Raw genomic sequence first — 13,804 nt, forward strand, 5'->3', positions numbered from 1 at the left:
TATATGAAGCTATTCACACTTGCCCGACACGATTTTCTATACAGATGTATAGAAATGACTGACATCCGACACGAAAGACTTCGATAGTTCGTATTGCACATCACTAATGTTAGGTAGCCACCAAATTGCCTGCTTGATAACGGGGTATACTTATGATCATTATCATCATCATCATCCGGAAGTCGTCCACTGCTGAACAAAGTCCCCCTTAGTATCTATCATAAGAATGCGATAACACTCAGGGACAGAAGACCTCGAGTGTCGAACACGAACTGGAAGACGAAGCGTTGGCAGATCTCCCACTAGGTAGATAGGCGAGACTTCAGGGCAACCGGTGGATTCAAGTGGCGAGATGCCATAGTCAAAGTACCACAAACGGGCCCTATCACGCTAACACACACGAGTAATATTTACCTCGACGTTTCGATCGGACGTTGTTAGTGTTGTGTGTCGGTGTGATGGGGTGACAAATAAAAATGACCAAGTGCTGGTAGTTCGAGATACGGGTGCCGGTAAATTCAAATTCAAAAGTTCAAATCATTTATTCAGCAAATAGGCCGCAATGGGCACTTTTACACGTCATTTTTTTTACTACCAGCGCTTTCGGAAAGACCATCATTGCCAAGAAGAATGCGCCGCAAGAAACTTACTGACGAAACGGTACTTTTTGTGATCAAGTGCGAGTAGTTCGAAGGACTCGCGCTGCTAGGCCGACTTGACATCCCACACTTCCTTCAGTCTACTCGTGACCACGGCCACTGTAATGTTGCCGAAACGTCGAATATTACTCGTGTGTGTTAGCGTGATAAGTCCAGTTTGTGGTATTTTGGCGAGTTGTCGTTCGTTGTAGCGTTCTAACGGGGAAACGTGCTGATAGTGACGATGATGATTAAACTTGATGATTGTTGCAGGGCGCAGTATTTGACCGATGGACGGAGGAAAAGGACAATACAGAGCTGGAACAGAACTGCACCTTCAAGGTGGACGAGTATGGCTTCTTCATCTACTGGAAGAGCGACGGGAAGGTACGTACGAGTACTCTCTGTTTTTAATTAAGACGAACTACGCGTTCAAAGGGTTTATCCATTTATTCAATTACGTGCGGTTTTAAGAAGAGATCCCCGTGATCAAAGCTTATAGATTCATAGGATTGGCCGGTAAAGGAAAAACCGGCGAATTGCGTACAAATTTGTAGGTATGAATACCCAATGTTTAATTAAGCATCATTTAAATGGAAGTAAACGACCAAATATTATTGTTCAGGTATTCTAAATGAATATTGTTACAAGTGAAACACGTAAGTAAATGAGCTGTTGTATGTAGTAGTGCACAGAATTGATATGGGACTTAACCCTTAAATTGGCAGTGTGCACCAAAAACACACACAATTTTCGTAGATTTATATGTAGAATTTTTTGGACTTCAAGATAACGACGCGACGAGGTTTGTTTGACTCACGATTTTTTTTCAATTTTGTAATTTAAGTGTTGTCATTTTTTGAATATGGAACTTCAACATATCTATACGGACACGTACTACTAGAAACATACAACGTTATGTACTTTAGTTTTTCATATATTACATAGACACATTGTTAAACGTGATCTGAACAAAGAACTCCCGTTGCTGTCGGCTCGCCTTATCAGAGACAGCTGCATGTAAAGAGGTTCCGTCGTTTGCGACGCCTTTGTGCGTCAGGAGCGAACAGGAGACGTTAACACACAGTAAGCTTATACGTATAGAGGCAAAACTCTAAACATAAATAATTACTTACATTCAAATGAAATACATGGAAAATACAGTAGGTATATAATCAAAGAAAAAAATTACATAAAAAAAGTTACAGCGATGCATCCGAAGACTTACCAAAATCAAACACAACAAACAACACACAAAGCTTTACTATTCGTTTATTCGTTTTTTTTTTAGGAGTTTAGTTTTCATAGGAGACATAGAACTATTATGATCATTACCTACCATGTCACAGAAGCACGTTCTGAAGAAGGCTCACTTTAAGAAGCCTCGTTACGCCGGCAAGGTCGAGTGGCAGTAGGGGTTCTTATGGGGGTCACTCGGTCAAGGGAGCGGTTTTGAGAGCACTTAGGACTGTCCCGTAATTAGGGCTTTATTGTACAACTAAATAATAACTTTCAGAACAGAAACCTTTTTTAGTTTAGCTTGTTAGTTAGTAGTTGGTAGGTGAGCTTTGTTAGTTTAGCTAACTTATAGGGCTTTGCAATAGTCGGTGATACTGCAATATCGCCTAACTAGCATTTTGCATTTTTTTTTATTCGACTGGATGGCAAACGAGCAAGTGGGTCTCCTGATGGTAAGAGATCACCACCGCCCATAAACATCTGCAACACCAGGGGTATTGCAGATGCGTTGCCAACCTAGAGGCCTAAGATGGAATACCTCAAGTGCCAGTAATTATTAATTAATAATTAAGTATCTGCCATATTCGAGCAATTTACATGTTACGTGATAAGTGGGATATCAATTTGTAGGTTAGGTAAAGTCGAGAGTAAAAATACGAACTTGTCCTATTTTAAAAATGTATACCATAGACTCTTATTCCGACATAACATATTTTCGATTGGTTCGAATAGATATGAAATGTATTATAATTTATGCAAGCTTTTTGCTGCCGATGACTTAGGTTCTTTTACAGATACAAATATATTTAATTCGTTATCACAAGTGAGTATAATGATATAGATGACATTTGATGACTTAGGTTCTTTTACAAATACAAATATATTTAATTCGTTATCACAAGTGAGTATATGACATTTGATTTAAAAACAGTACAGCTATGATTTGCCGGTTGGCGGACAAGGTTACTTATTTCGTTTTTGTTGTTGTTTTTTTTTTGTTGGTTATCGTTAACTTTTCGTTAATTAAAGCTCTAATACTCGTAAAAGCTTGTCTAAGTAAACCATAATAATAGTTAACGGCCACTTGAGTTTCAAGAAGAATGAAATCAAAAATAAGTATGCGATTGTTATCTGAATACATTTAATTGAATGAAAAGTAATTGTGTTATTAATAAAATCATTTTTATTCGAGGAATGTTATAAATAATTATATATATTAGTATTTTCGTTTTACCAATGAAACTCACGTGGCCCCTATTTTCTTTTGGGTCGTGTGAGGATTTTTTTTTATGGTATAGGGGGCAACGAGCAGGCGGATCGCCTGATGGTAAGCAATTACCGTCGCCCATGGACACCTGCAACGCCAGAAGAGTCACAAATGCGTTGCCGGCCTTTAAGGTAGGAGTACGCTCTTTTCTTGAAAACTTGAAGGTCATATCGGTCCGGGAATACCGCAGGCGATAGTTCATTCCAGAGTTTTGCTGTGCGAGGCAGGAAATATGGAATAAACGAAAGGAAACAACAATATTACAAGACCTTATTGTCGCCCAAAGGTATCCTTTGAACCTCATATATGCAAAGAAATCTGGTTCACATACAAATTATGCGTGAACATTCGAAACGACGTTCAGCGAGGCCCGCAATCAGGCATTGTTTACTTTTGTGTGTACATACATACTTTGTATACTTTGTATGTATGTACAAGCGTTGACCCTAATCGACGTCTGACGATCGTAAAGGATTCACATTTTATTATGCGATATGAATGTATTATAAAGTAATGAGTTTTAGAGCGGTTGCAGTTGTTGTAAAACATGAAATAATCACACAAAATTAAAGTATGTACCTACTTTTAAATTACTTCGTCTTTTCGGTCATATTGCAACGGCCATGGTCTAGCAGACCTTTCGTATCAACTAGACTGCGGCTGCAGTCGAGGTATTGTAAATTTATAAGATATTTTAGCGTGATAAAGTTTCGCGAGTTATCACCGATGGGTTCCAGCGACGGGCACTGGAGACCATGGAGATGGCGAGACGATCTGGCCCTAAACTACGAAATGCAAAATTTGAACATATTTTGCCGTCCCTGACGCTTATATTATTCAATACAAGAGTGAGAGGGACGGTAGACGGTACGATACGAACTTCCATTTTCAAATTTCGTAGTAGCCCCCCTGGACCGTTTCTAGTCAAACTGGCAATATTTGGCCAAAAGTAGAGACGAGTGGAAGAAAATAAGCCTTTTGCCTGATAGTGGGACACCTTACAAGCTAAATTAAAAAGTCCCGGGAGTATGTGGTACCCAGTTTTCACTTCAGTCCTAGTTTTGGCAGATTGTTTGCCGAAACCCAAACTGAACCGAGAATCGGCGAAACCAAAACCTTTAAAGTTCGGTCAGACACTATACTTGTGACGGGGGCATAGAGCCTTGCAATCATTTTTGTAATTCGTATATTTGTATTCACTGTTGCCCGAACTCGGTCGTTGACAGTCCGTTATTGCATGAAGACGAATAAAACTCAAATGATTGGAGAATAAAATTAGCATGAGTAGCCATTACCGCTTCAAATGCAGTCCCGAGTGTTGCTAGCGCGGTAAATGAAAATAAAGTCTGGGTTGCCAGTGCAGTAAATAGTAACTAATTTATTAATGATTAATGTAATGAATGAATGATTTTGAAGAATACTTAATTAAAGAACTTTTAGTTCTTTTACTCATTCAATATATAAAATTACAATTATTTGAGCAGAAACGGTGTAATTTAAACTAACGTAATAAACGGCCTACACAATATTAACCAACAAGAATCCAAAGGATAATAATTCACATTATTATCAAATTATGAACATGTGTAATACTTATTGTAATTGTCAAAGATTACATCAAGTAGGATAGGAAGTAAGTGACAAAACAATGAAATTAAGTTAATACCAAAAAGACAGAGTCATAGTCATAATCAGTTGTGTCTTGGGAATATATACCGTCTTTAATTTTAAAACCCACGCCAAGTTGCGGACAAAAGTAAGTATTCTAAATCCCAGTGGCGCTCGATTGACCACTAACAAACTCGTTGGCTGTAAATTCATGGCAAATTACAGCTTTCTAGTACCTACTAACGGTCTCTGAGCTTACGGACAGACAGCTGGACAGACATGGCGAAACTATAAGGGTTCCTAGTTGACTAGGGAACCCTAAAAACTGACTTTCTGATGGGTGATATTTGCTCTGCCATGGGCCCATGGTCAACCGCTGCTCTACCACGTTCACTGTTTCAAATCTTGAGCGGGTATTAGTCATAAAGTAGACAGCCTAAGCCTCTTCGCCCAAGGACCTGACACCCTCGCATTAGGCAAACAGATTTACTGTCGTTCGGTGCAAATGTCCATCCTGAATATAGTCGAAAATAAAATCTTGTCCCATGGTAAAAAAATTAAATTTGATATATGCCGATAAAAGACGACCACTTGTATTTACGTACACTTAGAAATATGACCTATTGTAATAAAATTGCACCCGGAATCATTAATTTGGGCCAATTTTGAACGACATTAACTTATTGCGTATTTATTTTAGCTCCTTCGTTATAGACTTTTATTTTCTTTAAAAACCGGTCATAAACATTAATTCGTTTTTAAGGAATATAAAAGTCTATCACGAATAATTGTTGGAGTAGACACATTAACTTATATATTAAGAAGTGTTCTATCAGAAAACATTTTTAATTTTCATTCCATTTTTATGGAATAATCGAGAAAAACTAACAAAAATGCAACGTTGCGTAGGAATAAACGCTTTTAATTTTGGTCTAAATTTAAAATGATCAATTCAATGTGAACGATATTCCTTTATATAAACAAACGCATTATTCTAATGGTACAGTTGAAGTAAAACGATCATAAAAATAACTTAAATTCCCCGAAGTCTTGTCCCTACGGAAAAGTGCCCATAAGGCTGGCTGCATTTCCGCGCTGGATTGTGATCCCAATACGTTAGGCGAGAAATGCACCAGCTCCTGTGTATGGTTACTGATAATTTAATTTTTTTTTTTATTATAACTTTTTATCCTTTTGCACCGAATGACAGTAAATCGGCAAACACGCCATATTTGATGTCCATGCTAACGTACATTACAACTGGATATTTCCCTAAGGTTTTTAGCAGTGAATATTTAATAACGTCCGACCTCGGACATGTCACTCACTTCACAGAATTTAACACGTTTCACGAATTCAGTGTTGGCGAGTTATTTATTCAGAGTGAAAAAATGCGCGGGCGAAGTGTGATTTTTTAGGCCACAGCTTTAGGATGGGTGGGATGGATGAAGTTGGTTTTCGGGTCTTTTTTTGATTGTTTTCCGACTAATTCCGACGGGTGCAATATCGCTAGATGGCGTTAGCATCGTGAGGTATGTTTGATGTTTCAGTCTTGCTTGCGATTGGCTCATTTAGATATTTAACCAATCATAAACATGACGCAAATGTCAAACGGGCCTCACGATACCACGATACTAACGCCATCTAGCGATATTTCAATACATTTTAAAATATAGAACTTATCCAATCTTAACCTTTCGCATGGGCGTACACAGGGGGGGGGGGGCAGCTGCCACCCCTTTATTTTGTTTACCTTCCTACTAACTATCTACTGTTGTCGACAATTATGTTTATTTATTTGACTAGGTGCTTATAAAATTTGATTTCCATTTTTTAACACAATTCGTAGAAACTAATTGAAACGCTGACGTAGGTAAAGCTAATACAGTGTAAATTAAACTGTTAGTATTACTGGAACTCCATCCATGTTATGCTCTCTTTTCTCTCACATAGAAATATAGGTAAAAATAAAATAGGTACTAAACAAAAATCTTTCTCTCTCTCTCTCTCTATCTATCCATCTATCTATCGCTGTCTCGCACGCGTTGCATGATTATCCTCTTTATAACTTTACATTATAACTCCTTTCCTTATCCTTAACATCCCAAGATGCGCACATTGTCACATAACTGCATCTAAACTCAATACCGTTTCCCGGAAAATGTTTTCCTTCCGATTGGAAAATGTCACAGCCGACTAATGGAAGTGATAGTGATCGACGGATGGCATGCGCCGTATGGCCTGATATTGCCGCCATATTGAATTAAGTTTCCGAACGAGGGTAGATTTACTTTCGAGTTGAAGCTACGGCTTTTTAGCCTTAGAAGCTCCTCGCCATTTATATTCCTCTTATATTACTTTTGTGCGTTCCATACTTTTAGAAGAAATCGCAATTTACTTAACCACAAAACAAAGTAAATAAAAAATCATGGTAAGGTGACCCGGGGCTATTGTAACTGGGGGGGATATTGTATCTGAGCCGTCTGATGGCGTCCTTATGACGCCATGTTCTTCTCGGCCATTTTACGTTGAGTTCGCCAGAAGACTGTCTTCACACAACACACATGAACATGGCGAACATGGCGTCATAAGGACGCCATGAGACGGCTAAGATACAATATCCCCCCAGCTACAATAGCCCTGGGTCACCTTACCTATTTTTTTATTTATTGTAATATTTTATTATTATATTTACTGTAAGAAATATTTCGCCAAATTGCAAAACAATTTGTTGGCGAATCACACACTCATTTTAACAATTTTGTGCACAATAATTTAAAATTGAAACGATTACTTAACATTCGGTATTTTAAATGATTTTTAGATTTACCTATCTAAATGTCGTTGTGAGATCATTCGTTAAGCACAGCCTGTAACAATGATGGTAACCATTCGTTATAATATTAATAAGATTTTCAGGTACAAAGACGCTTAGTTAAGCAACAAAAGCTTTTTGCAAGCTCATTAACCGAAGCATGTTATGCATGCCGGAGCCTGCATGTTACTACAAGCTTAGTAGCTTGTATAGTACTCGCAACAGCGAGTGAGGGAACGAACAAGTATTTCATTGTTAGCATACCTGAAAAATTTAGATGCTTTACCCATGTAATTTTTATCTTAAACCCCAGTCGCAAAAGAGGGGTGTTATAAGTTTGACGGCGATTTCTCTCCGTCTATCTGTCTGTGGCATCGTAGCCCTCAAACATATTGACCGATTTCGATGATGTTTTATACGCGAAAGTGACTTTTTTTTAAATTATATGTCTTAAATTTATAACCGAATAAATTTTTCTCTTCGCTAAAATTATCTGTAATATCTATGTTTTCATAATAATAGGTATAAAGGATATGGCAAAATCAGGATTTGTCAAATACCGTATTGACTTTCATCAAAGTTCAAACTTCTTTGTCTTAAAAAAATCTCCAATTACTGAGGCCAATTATCACCAAGGAACTTCGCTAACAGGACCCCGTGTCGCGTGAAAGCGGACACTCGAGGCCCTAAAGGCCTTCAAAGTCCGTAGTGTCCCACAATAGAGTCACTACACAAAGGGTAGATAAAGGGTAGGGTAGATATCGTGCTCTATTTTGTTACCGACTTAACAAAGCTACTTCTAAAGAAGGTTTGGGGAATCTTCGCGGAACTCCAAATTAAGAGGCAATTTGAGGACTTGGTAAATATTTATTTGTACAATGCCCACTGTGAATGAACTTAGGTACTTTTTATTTAATGCACAATTGCAAGAGCGTCTCAATATTTATGTAGACGACTACTACATATAAAAGAGCTTTTCTTTATTTTTTTACCTATTGGGACCGTTTTTATTACAGTTTTTAGGGTTCATGAGCCAAAATGGCAAAAACGGAACCCTTATAATTTCGCCATGTATGTCTGTCTGTCCGTCCACGGCTTTGCTCAGGGACTATCAATGTTAGAAAGCTGTAATTTTGCACGGATATATATGTAAACTATGCCGACATAATGGTACAATAATAAAATCAAAATATTTTTTTTTTTTAGGATAGGTACCTATCGTAGACGTAAAGTGGTTGATTGTTTTTTCCTCATCCAACCCTATGGTGTGGGATATCGTTGGATAGGTCTTTTAAAACCATTAAAGGTTTGCTAAGACGATTTTTCGATTCAGTGATTTGTTTGCGAAATATTCAACTTTAAAGTGCAAATTTTCATTAAAATCGAGCGTCCCCCCCCCCTCCGGTGTATAGAAAAATTGAAAAAATTCAGAATGGTAGTAAGTATATCAAACTTTCTAGGAAAACTATAACGGCTAAGTTTTCTGGAGAATCATTAGTAGTTTAAGGTAAATAGCAGCCTAAGGTATAAAATATACCTAAACTTGGAAGATTCCGTATAAAATACGAAATGCTTAGAAAAATATTACTTTTTTTTTCGTAATGGCAACGGAACCCTATTTTATGCGGGTCCGACACGCTCTTGGCCGGTTTTTTTTTCTGTAATAATTCTAGTAACAGCAAGTAACAAACAAACTGAGATCAAAATATTACGTTAAATAACAAAATTAAAATAAAAACAAAGTTCCTTAAATATTTATTTAACAACTATATACATAAAAAAAAACATAAAACACATGAAATTAACAGTTAAAAAGAAGACAAAAAGAACTAACCTTAAATAAATAAATATAGAAATGGTCCCCGTGGCATTGTGCCCAACAGGCTGGCGTTTCCTTGTTGAAATTTGCTCATTCTTTGAGAGATAATAGTGGCCGATCCTTTGGTTTCCAACTGTATCAATAAGGCACTCATTATTATTTCTTTAGTTTCTTACTAGTCATTGGCGGCGACTTCGCCTGCGAAGGATTCGTTTATCGCTTTCCAGGGAACTATGTATTCAAATTTACGAGACAAAAAGTGTTCTATGTGTTACAGATTGAAACATATCGGTGTGCCATATTTCGCTTTCGTTGAGCGTTCTGCGTGATTGAGTAAGAAACATCTAAACATCTTCACAAACTTTCTCATTTACTAGGATAAATACTATACTATGCTTGACAAATATAGTTCGTGTTACCACAAAATTTTCAGATTCGCTAAACAAGTGTTCAAGACAGGTCAGTTTATTGTTAAACTGCATTATAATCATGCCCAAGACATCATGCTTAACTTTTGTTCTATATCATTTTGTCTTGTGTTGAATTGGAGAGCTGATTATTTAGATTTGTAAACTAACACTAAACACTAAATTACCTTGCTACTTACGCTAAAGTTTCAACAAATACTCGTGTTGTTAATCTATTTTTAGGCAAGTAGCAACATTGCCGATATGCTAATTTCAGTTATGCGTTTGTACAAACATTCAAAACTGCGCAGCACAAAATGTCAAATACTAATTTGGTTCCTGTCAATAATGATGCATTGCTTGAAACAATTGAACTGAACATATTTTCACAATACAATAACTTTTTATTGCACACCAAAACATAATGATTATTTGTAATTCGAATTATTCAAATAAACCGTTTTATTTAGGTTGCAATTATCCATTAGAGCAGCCTCAGGCCGAGCACCGCGAGCCGAACCATATTTTGTCGGTTTTTTGGCCGTGCTCAAAGGAGCCTCAGTCTGAGCCGTGCCTTTGGCAGCGTCTCCACTTGCGCGGCCTCGGAGCGAGGCAGCCGCTCGGCCCGAGGCTGCCTCTAGTGTATACGCGGCTATAAACGTAGCTCTACATGGTCCAATTACTGGCATGTGCTTATAATATTGTTTCACCTGAACTACAGATAATAAAACTTATTTCACAGATAGGTATTAGCTTTCAAACAAAATTTGAAACTAGTATCTATTATTATTATTTCTCTTTATTTTTTTATTCTTAGGATTAGGTTTTTATAATAGTTATAAGAAGTAAAATACAGAAAAGTACATACAAAATAAAAATATTATAAAAACCTAACCTAGTTTGCCGCCGGTAACGGGGCAGGGCCCAAGCTACCGGTGGTCAGGGCCGCAGAGTGAGGAACCTCCGGACGATGCCTTCTGTATCTGGCCCTTGATCCAGCCATCTAGCGAGAGTCTCTTGAGATGTTATTATTATTATTATTATTATTATAAGTCGCGGCGCCACACTTTTGGTATAGTGGTCGTAGTATACAGTTAAGGATTATTAGCAGAGCCCGGAATTTTCACGGCATTTTTTGTCATAGTGACTTCTCGACTTCCGATATTCAATATCAATATAAGGATATGTCGGTGGCCGATCGTAAAATCCGCCAGATCACGAAATTCCTAGGCTAGGCTTAAAAGTTGGCCAGGCATATCACGATGTGCCTGAAAAACAATACGGCAGATCGATTAGAGCAACGCATTCGTCGATATTCTTAGCTATATACCGGGCACATCGTGATATGCCGAAAAAAGTAAAAATTTAGGTACGACGAGCGAAGCGAGGAGTTGTTAGTATTAATTGTGACCACAACGCACGAGCCGAGCGAGCGAAGAGAGCGGCCGGGCAGTGGCCGGCGAAGTGCCAGCAGGACCGATATGTGTGATGGCGTTTCATGATGTGCCTAGGAATTTCATGATCTGCCTAAACTGACCAACACATGAAATGGCGGCGTTTCATGATATGCCTAGGAATTTCATGATCTGCCTAAACGTCACAACGGCAAATCGTTAAACGGCGAGTGAGTTTTGAACGATATGGCGGAAGTCCCTTAGCCAATTCATGAAATGGCGCCATTTCACGATATGCCTAGGAGTTTTGTGATCTGGCGAATTTTACGATCGGCCGCCAACAGATACATAGAGGTCAACAATAGATGGTTTTATCGTTAAAGAGCGTTCTCTTCCAATTAACTTTTGAGCAGTCAAAAATGTGAAATGGACATAAATAAATATGCATTATGCAATGAAAACAATGAATCGTGAATGACTCTACCTATATGGCAGATGAAAAGTGCCGCGAAAATTCCGGGCTCTGAATGAACAATAGTGTGGTGGTTTCCTTTTGCTTTCCACACCCCATAACTGGAGTACGCGGTGTACGTAGTTGGCAACAGAGAACGCTGCTGCTCTGCCCACTCTCACGTCAAGTCCTTAGTCGTGTTTTGCGACTCCCACTGGAAAAACGGGCACGGGCAAACTTACTGCACTGTGGTGCTACTGTGTTGTGGTTTCTGCTACTGTGTTGGTGTGCAATAAAGAGTTATTGTATTGTATTGTATTGTATTAATATTGATTTGAAATTCTGGAATATACTCAATACATATTGAACTAATAACAACTCTTTGTTTAGCTACGTGGGTTAATTATTCCTAAAAATCAACATATTGCATTGCACTACTAATCCAGTGTGTTGTAATAAGCTCTACATTATTATTATAGAATATACATTATTAAAACACCGCTAATCCTCTGGATAAAATATCTGATCCATATAGTAACATATGCCGTGCCGTGCATAGTTTTACAATAGGATGGACGCAGGTGAATGGGAAGTTAAAAATTCTTCGGAACAAAATTTTGTAAAACAAAAAAAGCTATGTTTTCCAATATTTACAAAAAAAAAATTATAATGTATTTACTCAACGAGCCCTAAACAACGATACACCACTCGATGAGTTAGGTCAGAAATTTTTTCGCCTCTAACATGCTTATAATTACTATGAAAATTTCAAGACTTTAGCTCCAACCGTTGGGCTGTTAAATCTGTGTGACAGACGGACAGACGTCCACGTGAGTGACAGCATTGTAAGCCTACCTCAAAATACCATAATTTCATATTTAGAGCTAGCTCTTTAACAAAGGTGTTTCGTAATTTAATTTTGGAAGTACATCACGCATTCCAATTTACAGCGTTGACATGAGAAGTATCCTTGGATGTGAAGTTACTACAAAAGATGTTACATAACGTGTCCTTGTATACACAAACATCAGCTAATTATTTGTTCGAGGGTGTCAAAAGCGAAACTTCTGTTTGCATACTTACTCCAGGAGAGTTTTACCAAAAGCAGAGGCATGTATTGAGGGTATGTACTTACTTAGCTAGACACTCGTGAAGCCAAAAGGAAATGAGTTCAAAAGTTTCGATAGATTTATTAATGAAACAGATCAAGATTTTTTAGTTACGTACCATCCAGCAGGGTTACTACGAAACTCTAAACTCGAAGTTCGTATCGTACCGTCCCTTCGCTCTCGTATTAAATAGTATCAGAGGGACTGCTCGATACGAACTTCGAGTTTCGAGTTTCGTAGTAGCCCTGCAGATTTGTTACGCTTTGACGCATAAACTACCCAACCGATCGTAATTAAATTTGCTATGGGGATAGTCTGGACCCTGAGAGGGCATAGGATAGTTTTTATCCCAGAAATCTTAAAGTTCCCGCGGGTGCGCATTACACGGCTTATTGGCAGACACAGTCTCGAGCGACAGCTAGATTTGGTATGGAGGTAGTTTGAGACCCTGGCCTTCCCACGTAGGACAGTTTTCATCCCGGAAAATTGGAGAAAAGTTAAAAAGACTCGCTTAGCATGTTGCGGCAAGCAGCACAGCCAGCTTCAGCGGGACCCATTTAAAAACTAAACACAACTACTCGTGTACACACTGTCGACACAAACACCAAGGGAAAGTGTTCATAACGAAACTTAGGCCCTTCGACTTTAGGCTTCTAATAGACTCTCGTTTGTAATTCCTTATTTACCGCGCTTAAGACACATGTTGTACATAAACCCATAATTGTATAGTTTTCTCTGTTTGTTATTAATAACAGTTCGCTTACGATAAACTTTTATTTGTTACAGGATGGTGACGTTATCGAACTATGCCAAGTTAGCGACGTGCGGTCTGGGGGCGTGCCAAAGGTAATTTATTTCTTTAGTTGATCCTTTGTTTGCGGGTAGTTTGGTGATGGGAAGTCGTCCATCAACATTATTCTAGGATAAGGCATTTTTTATCGGAAGCTGAATATGATAAAGATTTATGGACAAACATACAACCTCCCTTGGTCAGTCTCGGTTTTATTAATACACTACTGGCCTTTATCAACGACTGGTGTATTTTTTAACCCTTGAT

The 13,804-nt window shown here is 38.1% G+C and overlaps 1 protein-coding gene across 1 annotated transcript in view; it reads left to right on the top strand.

The window, feature by feature from the left end:
• The window catches only part of LOC141429879 (1-phosphatidylinositol 4,5-bisphosphate phosphodiesterase-like), a 75,074-nt gene extending 61,460 nt beyond the window's left edge, over positions 1 to 13,614 (top strand). Inside the window, exons 3-4 of the mRNA XM_074090438.1 lie at positions 912 to 1,025; positions 13,534 to 13,614. Of these exons, the coding sequence (XP_073946539.1) occupies positions 912 to 1,025; positions 13,534 to 13,614 (195 nt within the window). The remainder of the gene's footprint in view (positions 1 to 911; positions 1,026 to 13,533) is intronic.
• Positions 13,615 to 13,804: the final 190 nt, after the last annotated feature.

This window comes from Choristoneura fumiferana, chromosome 7 (genome assembly GCF_025370935.1).
Source record: "Choristoneura fumiferana chromosome 7, NRCan_CFum_1, whole genome shotgun sequence".
NCBI classification, from domain to species: domain Eukaryota; kingdom Metazoa; phylum Arthropoda; class Insecta; order Lepidoptera; family Tortricidae; genus Choristoneura; species Choristoneura fumiferana.